This window comes from Leucoraja erinacea, chromosome 1, assembly GCF_028641065.1.
Source record: "Leucoraja erinacea ecotype New England chromosome 1, Leri_hhj_1, whole genome shotgun sequence".
Lineage (NCBI taxonomy): Eukaryota > Metazoa > Chordata > Chondrichthyes > Rajiformes > Rajidae > Leucoraja > Leucoraja erinaceus.
The window spans coordinates 42,910,949-42,930,706 of NC_073377.1; the positions used below are offsets into that span (position 1 = coordinate 42,910,949).

Consider the following 19,758-nt stretch of genomic DNA (forward strand, 5'->3'; position numbering starts at 1 on the left):
AACACATACTTGAATCTTTATTTTTGCTCATTTAGTAATCCTTTAGCACAATATAATGCGGCAATGCCGTATTTTGTAAGTGTCATGTTAATTTTCTGATAGTTCTTTTGAATCTTTCAACGTCTTTGTAATAAATATTCTTCAAGACTGCTCATATAGGAAACAATATCAAGGCAATTATACTGTACGTATAGGAAAGGATTCAAATCATCAAATGCATTAGGTGGCAAAATAACATTATGATGAGGTCTGATTTGCACTAGTAACTCTTTAAATTGGCTATTGTAAAATCTGGTGATCTGGACATCAGGATGGCACCTGCATCATTGGTTCAAATCTTTGAAAGTACTGTTTAGTATGAGCAAATCTATATTATTTGCTTTCATGTAATTTTCTCACAACAGTAATAACAGCTTCTTATCACCAGAGGTGATCTAAGCTTTAGATCCTAATTTCTTAAATGACCCAAAGATATATTTCACTTTCACTTAGTACTGCGCATGGCACATTCACATTATCTCACTTATGGAATCCAAAGCCTTAATTTATATAGAGGATTCTAAACAAGCAACTTCCTTATGGAGACACAAGAAACTACAGATACTGGAATCTTGCCCAAAAAAACAAAGTTCTGGAGGAACTCAATGGGTCAGGCCGCATCTTTTGTTATGGCATGAGTATTGTATGGACAAAATTACCATTAAAAAATCATTGGCTAATAATTTTATTTTTCATAATTACACAAAATTATCTAAGATTCAGTATATGGATAAATATTTTCCATTCCATTCATAGCAAAAGGATTTGAGTATAGGAGCAGGGAGGTTCTACTGCAGTTGTACAGGGTCTTGGTGAGACCACACCTGGAGTATTGCGTACAGTTTTGGTCTCCTAATCTGAGGAAAGACATTCTTGCCATAGAGGGAGTACAGAGAAGGTTCACCAGACTGATTCCTGGGATGTCAGGACTTTCATATGAAGAAAGACTGGATAGACTCGGTTTGTACTCGCTAGAATTTAGAAGATTGAGGGGGGATCTTATAGAAACTTACAAAATTCTTAAGGGGTTGGACAGGCTAGATGCAGGCAGATTGTTCCCGATGTTGGGGAAGTCCAGAACAAGGAGTCACAGTTTAAGGATAAGGGGGAAATCTTTTAGGACCGAGATGAGAAAAAACTTTTTTCACACAGAGAGTGGTGAATCTCTGGAATTCTCTGCCGCAGAAGGTAGTTGAGGCCAGTTCATTGGCTATATTTAAGAGGGAGTTAGATGTGGCCCTTGTGGCTAAAGGGATCAGGGGGTATGGAGAGAAGGCAGGTACAGGATACTGAGTTGGATGATCAGCCATGATCATATTGAATGGCGGTGCAGGCTCGAAGGGCCGAATGGCTACTCCTGCACCTGTTTCTATGTTCTTACACTATAAAGATAGCACCTGAGGTCATGATCTAACTCGGGTCTTTGGCGTTGTGAGTTACCAGTTGTGCAACAATAAGGTCCTTTGCTTTGTATGCCAATGAAGTATTATTTTCTAGGATTTATTTAGCAGTGTATCCATTATGTTAAGATGACTGACTATAGGTTCATGGATACTATGCATTTTGAGTTTGGTGCCAAGTTTGAGGTATTCATTTTCTAATACCCTATTCCTCAATCGACCAAAGGCAATGAAAGCACTGGTGAATTTCATTATTGATTCCCTTTGCTGAGAGCTGGCTCCTGAAAGAAAAGAAGTGTCTACATTTTCAAAAGTCTCATGTGAAACTTTGTTGTCAGAGGATAGTGAAGTGCCACAAAGGTAATGCAGCAGTGTAGATTGGTAGACTGCTAAAATTTTTCTTGCTGATGTTGAGTGTAAGACATATCCTTTGGTCTGCTACTTCGAATTAATGACGTCTTGGAGCTTGGTCTCTGAATGTGCACAAACATTATCCGCAGACTGCATTCTGACAACTTGAGGTTCAGGTAACCTTTGTTCTTGAGTGTAGTTTTGTTGGTTTAACAATATACCGTTAATTCTGAAGTAGAGCACCATTCCCCAGGGAAGTTCATCAGAAGCATGGTACAACAATATGGCAAGAATGATTGGAAAAATATCGGGGCAGTGTTGCAGTCTTGATGAACTGGTGTTCACTGCAATGGTTTTGTTGCAGATCTGCTGATTAGTATTGTGGGTTACATGCTGTTGTGGACAAACGTGTGATGAAATTGAATTTCTGGGAGCAGCTGAATTTGAGGAGTATTCCATAGCCTGTTTCAAATGCTGGAGTCAAAGACTTTAATGAGACGGAGAAAGCCCATATAAAGTGGCCATTGCTGATCTCTGCATTTCCAAGAATTATCATATGCAGAATTTCTTTGCCTTTGGATGGAAATCTGTACTATAATTCACTATGATTCAGCGAACATCAGATGTTAAAGAGGATCCTGGGATGACTTTCCCTGTGGCAAACAGCAGGAAGAGACCTTGGTATCAGATGTCTCCTTTCTTTAAGATGGTTACGATTATGGCATCACTGAGAAAACAGTAGGCAGAGATGTATTGGCTCCATAGATGTCTATTTGATTTGATTCAACAATTTTAATAAATAACTCAAGATATAATGCATCAAAATTTCAGATGAGGCGATTTGTGACATCACGGTGTAAATCTCTATCGGAATATATAAAAATGTCACCGTTATCATGTCGTGTTTTCGAGGAGAAACGCAGACTCCTTGATTAAAACGCAGATTCACACACACACACACACACACACATAAATATTCACACACACACAAATACACACACACACACACACACTGGCACACACACACACACACACACACACACACACACACACACACACACACACACACACACACACACACACACACACACACACACACACATCGAAGATCAGAGTTTTAAAAGTTACTAGACCAATGGCAGACCCATTGGGTCTGCTCCCCCAACGCAGCCGTTCCCTACCCGTAGCCGTTCCCTACCCGCAGCCCCCACAGGAGACGTGGCCCTCGAACTGAAGCCGTTCTTGAAAGGCCGAATTAAATGGCGTCTCTTGAGGTTGAAATGCGGGCGCCAGCAGCCGTTATGGTCGCTGGCCAGCAGGAGGTGACAAAATGAGTGAGTGAGGGGGGGGGAGGGGGGGAGAAGGAGTTGATTAAAAACGTGTACTTAAAGGCGACAAAATGTAATGAGGAGCGGATACTTCGAAAGAAAAGCAAAATCTCCACCGAAATGGAAAAGACCTGGGAGATTGAGCGTCTGGATTCGGCCTGGCAGTGAATCAAAGGAAGAAAGTAAAAGGGACATCTGCGAGCATCGGCCATTCCGATTGGACATCTGCGAGCATCGGCCGTTCCGATTGGACATCTGCGAGTATTGGGCACGAATCAAAAGGCAGAAAGGCAGCCAATCGTCAGGCACAGAGTTTTATAGATATATAGATAGATAAGATATTGATTAGGAATTCAGTGCGCATTTTCAGCATCATTTAAGTATAATCCGCCCCATCACAGGACTCATGGGAATAAATATTGAGACAGTTTCTATTTTCCAAAAGGATGTCTTCAACTTCAAACACAAATCCATAAAAATAAAATTTACATATATTTAGCTATAATAAATAGTGATGATTTGCCTATTGAAGGGACATTCTTGTTACATAACTTCACCTTGAAAGGACAGCCATACCACTTATTACACACTTGCTACCTGCATTCACATGCACCCATGCATTTATTTTAATAAGGGAAACTATTAGTTACTATGTCAATAAAATAGTCTTTGGTGTAGAACCTAGTCCTCAGTTGCTTGAGCTAAACATAGAACTTAGTTGTGGAAATATTAAAGTTAATAGTACTGAATTTTGGAAGCTCTGAGACCATTTTTTAGCCAACACCATATTTTTAGACGTTTTGTGCAAAGACTCAAAATAATTTCTATCCATTTAATTTTTCAAGAGTCAATAGAGTTTATTGTCATGTGTCCCAGATAGGACAATGAAATTCTGGCTTGCTGCAGCACGACAGAATATTGTAAGCATGATACAGAACAGTTCAGTGTGTCCATATACCATAGACCATATATATACACATAAATAACATATCATCTTCATTCTCTTTGGCTTTTGTTACTTTGAATTATACTTGCTTAAATAGGATTTCAAAGCTCATTTGCCCTTAAGTATCTTCTCCGTTAGATAAAACATTCACTATAACAAACCGATGCTCCAGCCCAGGTTTTTGAATGAGAAATTAATTTGAGGCTCAGGTTATTCTCATCTAAAAATACTAACAACACTATTTAAAATAAAGGGGAACTGATCCTCAATTCATGTTAAAAAAAACAAACTAACTCACATTGAGTACATATAAAATATATATTTTTCTCTGTAAAGCATTTTCTGACATCCTGAAAGCTTTGCGAAAAATTCTATATAAATATCATTTACAGCTGTTGTCTATGTCGTATACTTGCAATTTGCATGAATATTTATGCATTTTGTTTGCATAATGTTAACCTTCGTATTCAAATAATTTCCACCTGAATCAAAAATCATTATTTTTTATTTCTTTGTTTTTTTCGATTGGGTATCTGGTATTTTGCAACACCAGATATCTTATCTTAATCCACGTCTTAATGAATATGGAAGGTCTTTCATTTCAGCATACTGACAGATAGATATGTTTTAGTCTTTCAGACTGAGTTCTGCTGCATTCTTAATATACCTGAAAACTAATGCTATAATGCTATATATAGCTATAATTTCAAGATAGAAATGTCAAGTGTCATCTGCGGGCAATCAACGTATCAATTTTCCGGTGAAGTCTGGGAAATCAATCAGATAGAGCTAAAGAATTGTAATTGCACCTGTTTGATAAGTTAAAAAAAAGTCATAAATAAATTGAAGATAGACAAAAATGCTGGAGAATCTCAGCAGGTGAGGCAGCATCAATGGAGCGAAGGAATAGGCGACGTTTCGGGTCGAGACCCTTCTTCAGACTGATGTTGGGGGGGGGGGGGCGGGAAAAAGAAAGGAAGAGGCGGAGACAGTAGGCTTGTGGGAGAGCTGGGAAGGTGAGGGGAAGGAGGGAGAAAGCAAGGACTAGCTGAAAATGGAGAAGTCAATGTTCATACCGCTGGGGTGTAAACTACCCAAGCGTAATATGAGGTGCTGTTCCTCCAATTTGCGGTGGGACACTCTGGCATTGGAGGAGGCCCAGGACAGAAAGGTCGGATTCAGAATGGGAGGGGGAGGAAGTGCTGAGCCACCGGGAGATCAGGTTGGTTATTGCGATCTGAGCGGAGATGTTGGGCGAAGCGATCGCCAAGCCTGTGCTTGGCCTCACCGATGTAGAGCAGCTGACACATAGAGCAGCGAATGCAATAGATGAGGTAGGAGGAGGTGCAGGTGAACCTGTGCCTCACCTGGAAAGACTGCTTGGGTCCTTGGATGGAGTCGAGGGGGGAGGTAAAGCGACAAGCGTAGCATTTCCTACGGTTGCAAGGGAAAGTACCAGGGCAAGAGGTGGTTTGGGTGGGAAGGGACAAATTGACCAAGGAGTTACAGACGGAACGGTCTCTGTGAAAAGCAGAAAGGGGAGGAGATGGGAAGATGCGACCAGCGGTGGGCTCCCATTGGAATCGGGACGAAAATGTCGGAGGATTATATGTTGTATGCAATGGGTGGCAGGTTGAAAGGTGAGGACAAAGGGGACTGTCCTTGTTATGAATAGGGGGATGGGGAGTGAGAGCGGAGCTGTGGGATATAGAGGAGACCCTTGTGAGAGCCTCATCTATAATAGAAGAGGGGCACCCTGTTCTATTTGGCCTCCTCCATTGCCAGAGTGGAGACAATGCAAATTGGAGAAACCGCACCTCATATTTCGCTTGAGTTGTTTACATCCCAGCGGTATGAACATTGACTTCTCCAGTTTCAGGTAGTCCTTGCTTTATCCCTCCTTCCCCTCCCCTTCCCAGCTCTCCCACAAGCCTACTATCTCTGCCTCTTCCTTTCTTTTTCCCGCCCCCCCCTCCCCCCTCCCGACATCAGTCTGAAGAAGGGTCCCGACGCAAAATGTGGCCTATTCCTTCGCTCCATAGATGCTGTCTCACCCGCTGAGTTTCTCCAGCATTTTTGTCTATCTTCAATTTTTCCAGCATCTGCAGTTCTTTCTTAAACATAAATAAATTGATTGTACTTTTAAATAATTTCAAATATAAACTCCAGCACAGAATCTTATAATTGCACGTCAATATTCCACATAATTCCTAATGTACAGTGTAGTCCGATAAACCAAACGGGTGTTCTATTATCTTTTTGTCAGATACATTTTAATATGTAATGGATTGCAAAATTGAAATCAGTGATAATCTATCCTCTTTTTAAGGACATTTTGAATACCTGAGCTCTTAATATTAATACTTGTAAAATACCTATTGCATTTTTTACCACAGTAAATGATATAATGCCTTGAATGCCATTTATTTTAAGTTAGAGGTCATAGTTTTATTTATGATTTGACATAACTAAAACATATTGAAAAAAACCCAATTTCTTACTATATAGGTATTCTGACTGTGTGTGGAAGGTCTTAGTTTTAGTTTGCTTTATGTGAAGGTGACTATGTGGGAGTTTTGTCTTTGGTCTGCTATGCATAGCATTAATGCTGCGTCTGGTTTTATGTGTTGTCATTGTTCTTTGGTATGTGGCGTTTTGAATATGGTAAAATGTATGTCCTAACGAAACTATAACACAAGAACTTGTATATTAAAGTTAATGTATATGCAAAACAGATAGCATGATTTAAAATGTATAATGAAATACAAAAATAACTGCATATCGAGAAAAATCTGAGAATAAAATAGAAAATACTAGAAATATCCAACAGGTTAGCTAGCAGCTGTGGACAGAGAAATATAGGTCATGTTTCAGACCCAAAACCTTTCTGCTGAAGTAGGAAATTGTAGAAAATAGGCATGTATAAACTTGGAGAGAAAATAGTGGGATGGAGAGAACATAAGGAGATGGAATGGAGACTAAGAGAAGACAGGTGACATAGATTGGTGTTGACAAGGAGAGCAGATTGAAGGCTAGTTAGGGGTATATAAACTGGCTGGAGAAGAAGGCCCATCTGGCTATTATTCCATGAAACAAAATAAACAGTGAAAGACAAGAGCCCTGATTTTTCTGTCAGTGTTGAAGTGAAATCACATGACACATTAATCTCTTCACAAAGATTAACATTGTGTAGATTTCCCCTTTTCAAAAGTAGACAAAAAATGCTGGAGAAACTCAGCAGGTGAGGCAGCATCCATGGAGAGAAAGGGCTATCTAAAATTAGCAAGAGCTATCTAAAATTAGAGAAGTCAATGTTCATACCGCTGGGGTGCAGACTACCCAAGTGAAATATCAGGCGCGTTTCCTCCAATTTGCGCTGGGCCTCACCCTGACAATGGAGGAGGCCCAGGACAGAAAGGTCAGATTGGGAATGAGAGGGGGAGTTGAATTGCTGGGCCACCAGGAGATCAGGTTGGTTAAGACGAACTGAGTGGAGGTGTTCCCTTTTCAATTTAGTTTGCAGTTAAATGCAAGCAGCAGGGACATCGGTCTTCTGGTACAGTCTAAGCTGCAGGTTTCCAGAAGCAATAGTCACCAAACCAAAATAAATATAAGGCCATCAATATTTTATTAAGTTAGAAACTGAAATAGAAATGTGAGTGAAATAAAATAAATTTGTATGTTTTTAAAAACATTTGAATTTATTTATGTCAATCTCAGGGAATATCAATTAACTCATGGAATGTATGGTTTTAGGGCCAGCAATTATGAGTTATTGAGCTGTTAAATATAATTCAAAAATGTTAATTTTGTTCAGTGATTTTTGCAGAGAACTATGTAAAGAGTTAGTCAGATCAAATCACTGATAATGTCTTGATCTCCACAAATATTCCAAGAATTGCAGAACATAGCTCTTTATCTCCACCTTCAGAAAAGCAAGTGAGGATTGGACTATCTTTACCAGTACTGCCCACAACCTTAGAAACAACAAAACAAAGTAATTGCATTGATGAAGACTTCCTTAGTAAGGGGGGGCAAGATTTCTCTTGCAGTTACTTCTGAATGTTCACAATTAACCATACATTTGTATATACCAGAAATTGCTCTGTGCTTTGCAGAGTGAAGTAAAATATTTGCTGACCATTTCATTATCATTACAACTGCAGTATTTGCAGATGATTAATTTTGCTATTGATACAGAAAGCAATCAAAATCCTGTCTTTTTGATACATTCACAGCATGTTGATCTTTACAAGCTTGTGTCGATGAAAATAATTTATCAATCAGAAATACTTTGAAATAGGATACAATTGGATAAAGTGTCAAAAAGTCTGACATTCAGTTCCACATTCCTGCTATCTGTTAGGCCATATACATGCATGCTTGTTACAATTACTCTGAATTAGCTGCTGAACTTGTCGTTTATCTTCTATAGTCCGACAGGAAGTAGCAGATATGGCTCATCAGGAAATCTCAGCCAAGGCAGTTCTCAGCTCAGTGAACTTGATCACGACAACGAAAACATACATGAGTCTGGAGTGGATGACGGGCGAGATCAAGAATCATATCACTCTCACCATAGTTCGGGTACACCAGAATGGTACAATGAAGCTGATAGAGAACCGGGACATTTGAATGAAAACGTGATAGATGAGCATGATGAAAATTCCAAAAAAGTGAATGGAATTGCACTTGAATCGCCTCTCCCTAGTGTTTACCCCGAGCTGGAGTTGATTGCAAAACCGCATGATGGGTGAGTACCACTTTCATTACAATCAGTGTTTGAGTGCATACACTCTTTTTAATCTGGCTTCAAGATTTACCTTGGGAGCTAATGCTTTCAACTTGTTATAGATGTATTTGGTTTGGCACTTTATTGAAAATGTATCATCATTTTCACTTGCTTCATGAACAAAGATCTCAAAAAGTGTTAAATCAATATAAATGAGGTTGCTCTCTCAGTGTAAACAATTTCTTGAAGGATTTCAGATCTTTTTATTCACACCACATAAAATATTTTAGCCTTTGGCTGGTTGGAGTACCATCACACTTTAGCATGATTTCTGTCTATTCCAAAGGAAACTCATTGACTTGAAGCATTAATTGTATTTTTTTACTGATCTTCTGCCATTTTAAGGATTTTTACATTTTAGTTCTAATTTTTATCCTCTTGATTTGCTATTATTATTTTGTGGATCTATTTAAATTACCATTATTCCAAGTTTGCTTATCAGCTTTCATAAATATTATTAATGTTATCAATCAAAATGTTATATTATATATTTTTTAATTCCAATCTGAAATCATAGATGATAATAGACGTACAGCCCACAATGTCTATGCCGAACATGATGCCAAATTAAGCTAATTTCTTCTGCCTCTGTATCAGCCTACCATGAGGGACTTGATCAAATGCCTTACTGAAATCCACGTGGACAAAATCCACTGTCCTACTCTCAGTAATCATCTTACCTCCACAAAACACTTGATGAAATTCATAAAAACGTGACCTACCAAGGACAATGCTGACTATCCCTAAGTAACCCGATCTCTTCCAAATCCTATCCTGAAGAATCCTCTCCAATAGCTTCCCTACCATTGATATGAGGTTTACCGGCTTATAATTTCACGGATTATTTGTTCATCCCTTCTTGAAAAAGGGAACAACATTGGCATCACTCCAGTCCTCCTGAACTTCACTAGTGGTTACACATGGTAAAAAGGTCTCCATCGAAACCCCTGCAGTCTCCTCTCTCTCAATAACCTGGGATACATCCCATCAGGCCCCAGGGGATTATCCACCTTTGTGCTCATGAAGAGCTCCAACATCACCTCCGTCTTGACCTTAAACTGCCCTAACATATTAGTATTGCCCACATCGATTTCACCATCCTCCAAATAAACATAGCAAACAAAACTTGCTTAATCTGTGTAGAATTTCAGAAAAGCTTAGAAATATAAATTAAATGTATAAGAAAAGGCCACATGCCCCTTTGCCGCAATCTGGCATATGATAAAATCTTGGTCGATATCCTGCTGCAACTTCACTTTTCCAATCTATTTGCATATCCCTTGCTTCCTCTTGATTCCAGAGGTTTAACAATGTCATCTTTAAATGTATTTAGTGACTAATTATCCATTGCATTTAGGGATGGATAATGCAATTATCTATTATCACAGATATTCACAGCCTTCTGACTTCAGTCATGGATTTCTAGCCATTATTTGCAGACAATACTGTCTAGTTTCTGGCCAAGGGGACCAAGTTGTCAAACCCATTCAGAATCGTATGTTTCAGTGTTTTCATTCATTCACTTCTAAACTGCAGGGAATATAGACTAACCTGCTCAATCAATTTGCATAAAGCAGTTCCCCGATTTTAATCCAATAACTCTTTGTTGCTTTGCCTCCAAGCCAATTGCATAATTTCGCAGTAGATTAAATCTTTTTCCAAAAATCTTCTGCAAATGTAGGTTTTCTTTACTTTTGTGTTTCAATCCCTTTGCATAAATGTAAATATATCACATCTTCTCAATTGTTTTATCTGAGGGCAGGGCTGTGAATATGTTTACATGGACTTTAGTAAGCCCTTTGACAAGGTCTGAATTTGTGGTGCAAATAGATAAAAGACAAGGTGAGATAGCAAATTAGAACCAAAAATGGATTGGTATTATGAAGTATTGGAGGATTGTTTTTCAGGTTGGAGACCTAGTAGATGTAACCTATGGTGTGCCACAGGGATCGGTGCTAGGTGTTTTATTTTTCATCAAACATATTAATGGAAATCAAGTGAAGTGAATGGAAAACTTAATTAACGAGTCCAAAAAGATAGGCAAGGCATTTTGGTCACGTGAGGCAGGAAATGGAGGATGCTTCTTATATCTGGGATAACCTCATTCACAGGAACTGGCCACAAATGGAAGGCATCAAGCTCCATTTGGAGATTTAAGATCTACCCAGAAGTGTGGGTGTGGCTCAGTCTCTGCAAGATGGGGGAGGGAGAGGTCACGACTCTGTCTGAGCTGTGAATCAACTGAACACACTGAATGTCTACTGACCTGTGAGTGTGGTGTTTATGTGGTGTTTTGTGTGGTTTTATGGTGGTTTCACCCTGCTTGAAATGGTATGAAACTGCATTTGAATGTGGTGGCCTTGCACCCTGCATGAAATGGTGTGAATGCATTTGAATTTGGTGGTCTTGCACCTTGCTTGAAATGGGATGAAACTGCACTTGAATTTGGTAGCCTTTGCACCCTGCTTGGTGGTGTGAAACTGCACTTGAATTTGGTGGCCTTGCACCCTGCTTGAAATGGAATTCCAAGGAAAAGCCGTGAGTCAACTGCCAGCCCACCAGCCGTGAGTGAGTTGCCAGCACATTAGGCTTGAGTGACTGAGCTGCCACCCCAATAATCCATTTGGCCCACAATCCCTATTGGAAACCAGCCCACAACACCCATACTAGCCCCTCCCCCCCCCACTGGCCACCAATATTGGAATTAGTGGAGAGGTGGAATATTGCATTGGGGGGACCAGCCCTCCCGTGTGAACATGGGCACTCAATCTAGTTATGTATGTAAATCTACTGTGCCAAAAACTGCAAACGTTTCAGTGACCCATTTTTCATCATTTTCTGAGAGTTGAGTAATGCTTGTTATATTGTGAAATCTGCCTTCTTCACAATGTAGCACATGGCTTTCTTATATTTTTATATTTCATGCACTTCTATCATGAAGATCTGTATTTCTTGGTATTGTTTTGAATGTCTACATTTATATAACAGGAAGTGCTAGAAATTCTCAGATTTTCTGAATTTCTAGTATGTGATTTAGAAGTAATTATTTTTCAATGTTAGCACTACTGTTTTTTTAATGTCAGATATACCATAATCATGACAATCTTCAGCAATAGGGATGAATATAACAATAGTAATTATGTTTAAAGGAAAGTTATCATTATCTCCTTCACAAGGGGCATCTTGTGGAATTGCTGCCTTAGTGTGAATTCCATCTATCTAGAGACACAGTAGGCACAATCCTTACTATTTGCATTTGTAAAGAGAAAGGCTCTATTATTATACATGATTAGGGATAGTCAGCATGGCTTTGTTTGTGGGAGATCACGTTTCATACGTTTGATCACTTTTTTTGTGGAGGTGACCAAGATGAGGGCAGGGCTGTGAATATGTCTACATGGACTTTCGTAAACCCTTTGACAAGGTCTGAATTTGTGGTGCAAATGGATAAAAGACATATTCAAGGTGAGATAGCAAATTAGAACCAAAATGGATTGGTATTATGAAGTAATGGAGGATTGTTTTTCAGGTTGGAGACCTAGTGGATGTAACCTATGGTGTGCCACAGGGATCGGTGCTAGGTGTTTTATTTTTCATCATACATATTAATGGAAATCAAGTGAAGTGAATGGAAAACTTAATTAATGAGTCCAAAAAGATAGGCATGGCATTTTGGTCACGTGAGGCAGGAAATGGAGGATGCTTCTTATATCTGGGATAACCACATTCACAGGAACTGGCCACAAATAGAAGGCATCAAGCTCCATTTGGAGATGTAAGATCGACTGATGGCACCGAGTGCATTCATGAGGGGAGAGATACAGTGATAATAGTTTTTTGGAGGCAGAAGTATGCAATTTAACCATCTGCGTGTAGAGAGGGTGAATGGGGGAGATTACCACTTTCAGAAATTTCTCAGCCATTTTCCCAACAATTGATAATATTATTTAAAGTAAAATAGTGTTTTTTCTTTTAAAAAATATATATACTTACTTAAAAATGAATTTAATTAGCTAAACTGTCCTTATTTAAGGTATTTCCCCATGGCATAGGTCTTTAAGAGATTGCTGAGAAGATTATTTTTCTGGCATGCATTCTGTGAAAGGGAGATAATGATGCTCGAGAAGAAGAACCATTTAGAATGTTGCCTCACATGGAAGCCAAGAAAATAAATTTACAGGATCAGCATTTTAGCGTGGGGTTAAAGGGGCAGACTGCGCTACGCATTCGGTGAAATAAACTAACCATTAAAACAGATTATCTGTCCTATTGTCTTACTGCTGTTTATGGGCCTGACTATATGCAAATTAACTAGCGCAATTTCCTACTAATCAACAATTACTATGCTTCACATATAGTGGATGCAAACCTATAATCAGTCTTTGCTGAAAATAGACGATCACCAAGTAGCCCTTTCATCTGTGCTTTATATCGTCTGTATATCATTTACCAGTATTGCAGAGTTTATTACAGTTGTTTCATAAAGTATATTTGTTTTTCAGTTATAATGATGAAGATAACATTCCTTTATTTCCTCCTGCTCGGGCACGTTGGATTCGAGCCATTAACAAAGTTCGATTGCAGATCCAAGAGGTAGGACTATAGTTTGAGTTCTTCTCACTGTTTCTATTTCCAAATGCAGAACATATATTTGATTAATTTCATATTGGCGACTATCAATAATTATTTCTTATTGTATTATTCATTTAATGACATCGATGATCCATATTGGTGGATACACATGAAGTGAAATGCACAGAACTAGACTTTAAGAATATAAAACAGGAGCCAGAGTAGATATTATTTAGCTAATTAAGCTATCTGTTGAATTCAGTGACATGTTGAATTGCTGTATCATTTTTCCGTCATAGAGTTGTACAGCATAGAAACAGTCCCATCGGCTCACTATGCCCACCATGCCCATACTGACTCAGGCCTACCTATACAAATTCCATTTGCCTATGTAATTCCATATCATCTCCTTGCTCTGCTCTTTGAAGTGTGTGTCATAATGCTCCTAAACCAGTACCACCTTCTCTTGCAGTTCATTTCAGATACCAACCAATCTTTGATGGAAATATTTGCCCTCAGATTCCCTTTACTCCTTCTCCCTCTCACCCTAAGCCTATGTTTTTTTTTTTTTTGTTTTAGACACCCCTACCATAGGAAACAGACACAAGGAATAGTATCCATGTCTCTCACCATTTATCATATCATCACTGAGTCTCCTTCACTCCAGGGAAACAGACCTAGCTGATCCAATCTCTCTTGATAACTCATGTCCTCCAATCCATGCAATATCTATGTGAATGTTTTCTGTACTTTCTCTAGCTTAATAATGTTGTTCCTTTTTGTGTGGCAACCAGAACTACACACAGTAGTTCAAGTGCACTAACATGACATTTGGACTCTTGTACTCATTACCTTGACAGATGAAAGCAAACATGCCATCCACCCTTCTCACCATCCTGTTTACCTGTGCTCCAGTTTTCAGGGAACAAGTTGTACTCCAATGTGTCTCAGTTCAATAACGTTTCCCAGAGCCTTGCCATTCCCTCTGTATTTCTCACCCTGGTTTAACTTCCCAAAATGCATCAGTTCACTCTGGGCCGAGTTAAATTCCATCTACCATTCCCTTGCCACTTTCACAATTAATTTATATCCTGCAGTAACTTTAGACAATCTTCATCATTATCAATTACACCCTAAACAAAGACACAAAGTGCTGGAGTAACTCAGCAGGTCAAACAACATTGCTGGAGACGTGGATAGGTAATGTTTTTGGTCAGGATGGGGAAAAAGGATCCTGACCCAAAAGGGTCCTGGTCCTGTCACCATCTATGTTTGCCAGAGATGCTGCCTGACCTGCTGAGTTACTCCAGCAATTTGTGTCTTTTTTTTGTAAAACAACATCTGCAGTTCTTTGTTTTCATTATACCATACATTTCGGTATCTTCTACGTCTAATCATGCCACCTGCATTTTCATTTAAATCATTGATATATGTGACAAGTAAATCCCTTCAGCCAAATCCTTTGTTATATTAATATGCTCCAGGATATTACCGTTACTTCCCCTGATCTTCTCCATGTTCTTCTCCAGGTATATAGACATAAGAACTATTCATTTCAGATATTGCCTATTTTCACACTGATCAACACACTGATGAGGAAGAAGTTGAGGTCAAAAAGTCAAATTCTTAAAGTAGTGTATTTACTTATTACACGTATTTTCACTTACATTCCATATTTTCTGTACTACTGATGCATTAACCGCATCAGAACATTATAGCGGAGTGCAAAAGAAGGTTGGTTGGGTCTCTTGCTGTTTGTGAAGTAATACAGTCAATCTCACAGCCCTTTTGCCCATAGCCCTTTTGAAAGTCATAATTGAATCTACATTCATCACTTTTTAGGCAGTGCATTCCAAATGCATTAAAAAATGCTTTTCTTCAATTGTACCTGTATTCTTTGCCTCCCTGACCTGTCTGTTGATCAGGTAGACAAAAATGCTGGAGAAACTCAGCGGGTGAGGCAGCATCTATGGAGCAAAGCAATAGGTGACATTTCAGGTCTAGCCCCTTCTTCAGACTTGATCAGAATAGTTTCTCATCTAAACCTCAAGATTTTGTACACCTCTATCAATTCTCCTCTCAAATCCCTCTACTCCAAGAGGAACAACTTATTTTCTTATTTAGATCTTAACTAATATCTGTTGGCTCTGGAATAATTATTGTAAATGACTGCTGGAGAGCATGTTGGTGTTTCATTCCATATTTTATTTATTTTCACAGATCACTGTGATTTTTTAAATATGCCAATATGTTTTGTTTGAAACCTTGTCTCCATGCATCACGATAGCCTATCAGGATTTGCTATCCTGTAGTTATAATAAAATCATACAGTATGCTATAATTATATTTTAAGAAGCTTAACCAACTGGTGTAGATCGAAGAGAAAGATTCTGGCATATTGTAGTGAATTCTATTGTACTACTGTGCTTCTATTCACATTTCTTCCTAAAACTAGACAGGCTTGACAGCTTAATTGTATTGTCCTTTTGAATTTCATTGTTATCCAGCACAGTCAGTGCTTTCAGATAAACTGTAGTGCTTAGAGCAAGCGGCAAATTTAAGACAAGAGTTGACAGTGTTCATCCCATGATCAGGCATTTCAAGTTGAAATAGAAAGGAGCCAGCTGTTAGTAAAGTTCCACGTTTGAAAGGTTTGGTGGGAGGCAATGGTGAGAAGGAATAAAGTAGCTCAAATCTGTCATGTTGAGTGGCTGATAACCCATGCAAGTCCAGGTCCTCAGGCTGACATGGGCTGTCAAAACTGTTTGTGTAGCTGAGGTCATTGAATATTTTTGTGATGACTTTTGACATTCACAACATGTAGTAACATTTGGGACATTGAAAAAATAAGAATGCGACAAAAAAAATGTACATTTAGCCTTGAAGAAAGACACAAAATCCTGGAGTAGCTCAGCGGGACAGGCAGCATCTATGGAGACAAGGAATGGGTGACGTTTCGGGTCGAGGCCTTTCTTCAGACTGAGAGTCGGGGGAGAGGGAGATTATAGATATGGAAGGGTAAGATGTGAAAACTGGAGATATGGAAGACATTTAGCTGTAATGTTTAGAAAGCTAAAGGAAAGTTAAAATAATTAAAAGTAACATGATAATTAGATTTTACTCCCAGGACCCAGTGTCTGCCATTCATTTAGATAAGACTGATTGCCATGCTTGTGCCAAAGCTGACTTGGTGTAGGCTCAGTGGACTGATCTACAACCCTGAGAGCTGGAAATTGTGTCGTAGTTAGCACAGCTCCATTGGACTCCATGAGGTATCAGCATAGGTGCAGCTGGCTGTATGGTCAAAGCTTAGATTAGATTAGAGATACAACTTGAAACAGGTCCATCGGGCCACTGAGTCACTGAGTCGAGGTTATTTCACTTTCACATCCACCCCTTGCACAGTAAGGGCGATATACAGGGGACAAATACCTTCAAACCCACATGTCTTTGGGATGTGGGAGGAAACCAGAGCATGCCGAGGAAACACATGCAGTCATAGGGAGAACATGCAAACTCCACACAGACAGCACCCAGTGTCAGGATAAACCCTGGTCTCTGGCTGTTCTTCCAGCAGCGCCATTGCGAATGTTGTTTATGACTGGAGATTTAGGCCAACACCAAAGTTCGGACTTCCAAACCAAAGTGCTCACACCCCATAATTAGAGCTTTGAAGATCTGCACCATTATTCCCAGAGATCCATAAGGGTACTTGGCAATTAAATTGAAAAATCGCAGTCTGAGCAATAAAGGGGAACAATACATTTTCATAAATGGTAAGACACATATTCAGTAAAAGGTCATAATCTAGGAGACAGATTGTTTTCAGGTGTGGATAACATTTCTAATTTGAGTTTAGCAAGGCAAATTATCCATGGAAAAGCAATTATTTGGCCACCTAATTAAATTACATTTTTCCTTTTGAAATGGAAGGAGGTAATTTCATTTCCTTAAGTGTATGCCTGCTCAGAGAGAAATCCCATCCCCTCACAAAGTTTCCCTGTAAGCTATTCTCTTACAGGTATTAGGACCTCTCAGATCCTCCCACAAAGAAGGCATGGGGAACTGTGAGATCAGTGTGAAGAATACTAATTTGCAAGGGCTGATTGAGATCAAGAAGAGGTGGTGTTGGTGCTCTTGAGGAGCATAAAGGGAGATAAATCCCCAGGACTGAGGGGATCTATGTCAGGTTATTAAGAGAAGCAAGTGAGGACATTGCAGGATCCATGATAAAGATTCTTCCAAACTCTTTAGCCTCAGGCAAAGTGCTGGAAGACTGGGGAGTAGCCACAGTTGTTCCTATGTTTAAAAAGGGAAGTGGAGATAATTCAGGGAGTTATTGGCTGGTGAGTCATATGTCAGTGGTAGGGAAGCTATTGGAGAGCATTCTTCAGGTTAGGGTTTACTTGCATTTGGAATTAGGGACAGTCGACTTGGCTGTGGCTGTGGCAAGTCATGCCTTGCTAACTTACTTAAGGTTTTTGAGGAGGTACAAAGGTGATCGATGCGGGTCAAGGGTGGATGTTGGGTACATAGATTTTAGTAAGGCATTTGCCTTACCCCATGGCAAACTGATCCAGAAGATTAAGATGCATGGGATTAATGGTGGTTTAGTTGTATGGATTCAGAACTGGTTCTAAATAGATGACAGTGGCTTGTGGTGGAAGGGCTTTATTGTGACTGAAAGTTTGCAATCAGGGATCCATGCTTGAATCAATGTTGTTTGTGATATATACAAATGACTTGGATTTATATGTAGATGGGTTCATTAGTACGTTAGCAGTATATACCAAGACAGTGATAGTAACAAAGGCTGTAAAGTCTGTAGCAGAATATAGATCATACAGAAATGGGCAGAGAAGTGGCTGATTGAGTTTAAGTGTAGGGTTTTGCACTTTTACAGTGTAAGGGGAAGATATATGGTTGATGAAGGATAGCTAATGAAATCCCACTTTTTAAGAAAAGCAGGAGAAAGAAAACGTGGAATTATAGACCAGTTAGCCTGACATCGGTGGTGGGGAAGATGCTGGAGTCAATTGTAAAAGATGAAATAGCAGCACATTTGGATGGGAGTAACAGGATCGGTCGAAGTCAGCATGGATTTACGAAGGGGAAATCATGCTTGACTAATCTTCTGGAATTTCTTGAGGATGTAACTAGGAAAACTAGGAAAACTAAGGGAGACCCAGTAGATGTAGTGTACCAGGGCTTTTAGAAAGCCTTTGATAAGGTCCCAACAGGAGATTATGGGAAAAATTAGAGCACATGGTATTCGGGGTAGGGTACTGACATGGATAGAAAATTGGTTGACAGACAGGAGACAAAGAGTAGGGATTAACGGGTCCCTTTCAGAATGGCAGGCAGTGACTAGTGGGGTACCGTAAGTCTCAGTACTGGGACCGCAGCTAATTACAATAATTAATGATTTAGATGAAGGGATTAAAAGTAACATTAGCAAATTTGCAGATGACACAAAACTAATGGTAGTGTGAACTGTGAGACGGATGCTAAGAGGATGCAGGGTGACTTGGACAGGTTGGGTGAGTGGGCAGATGCAGTTTAATGTGGATAAATGTGAGCTTATCTACTTTGGTGACAAAAATAGGAAGGCAGATTATTATCTGAATGGTGAAAATTTGGGAAAAGGGGAAGCACAACGAGATCTGGGAGTACTTATTCATCAGTCACTGAAAGTAAGCATGCAGATACAGCAGGCAGTGAAGAAAGCTAATAGCATGTTGGCCTTCATAACAAAAGCAGTTGAGTATAGGAGCAAAGAGGTCCTTCTGTAATTGTACAGGGTCCTGATGAGACCACACCTGGAGTATTGTGTGCAGTTTTGGTCACCATATTTGAGGAAGGATATTCTTGCTATTGAGGGAGTGCAGCATAGGTTCACGAGGTTAATTCCCGGGATAGCGGGACTGTCATATGTTGAGAGAATGGAGCGACTGGGCTTGTATACATTGGAATTTAGAAGGATGAGGGGATATCTTATTGAAACATATAAGATTATTAAGGGATTGGACACGCTAGAGGCAGGAACCATGTTCCCAATGATGGGAGTCCAGAACCAGGGGCCACAGTTAAGAATAAGGTGTAGGCCATTTAGAACGGAGATGAGGAAAAACTTTTTCACCCGGAGAGTTGTGAATCTGTGGAATTCTCTGCTTCAGAAGGCAGTGGAGGCCAATTCTCTGGATGCTTTCAAGAGAATTATATAGAGCTCTGAAAGATAGCGGAGTCAAGGGATATGGGGTGAGGGCAGGAACGGGGTACTGATTGTGGATGATCGGCCATGATCACAGTGAATGGCTGTGCTGGCTCGAA

General features: G+C 39.6%; 1 protein-coding gene across 4 annotated transcripts in view; it reads left to right on the forward strand.

Annotated features, from left to right (window-relative positions):
• The window catches only part of LOC129696097 (protein unc-13 homolog B-like), a 411,098-nt gene that overhangs the window by 229,491 nt on the left and 161,849 nt on the right, over positions 1 to 19,758 (forward strand). For all 4 annotated transcript variants that reach the window (XM_055633576.1, XM_055633551.1, XM_055633558.1 and 1 more), the window contains 2 exons: positions 8,500 to 8,817; positions 13,359 to 13,449. In XM_055633576.1, coding sequence (XP_055489551.1) covers positions 8,500 to 8,817; positions 13,359 to 13,449 — 409 coding nt within the window. The remainder of the gene's footprint in view (positions 1 to 8,499; positions 8,818 to 13,358; positions 13,450 to 19,758) is intronic.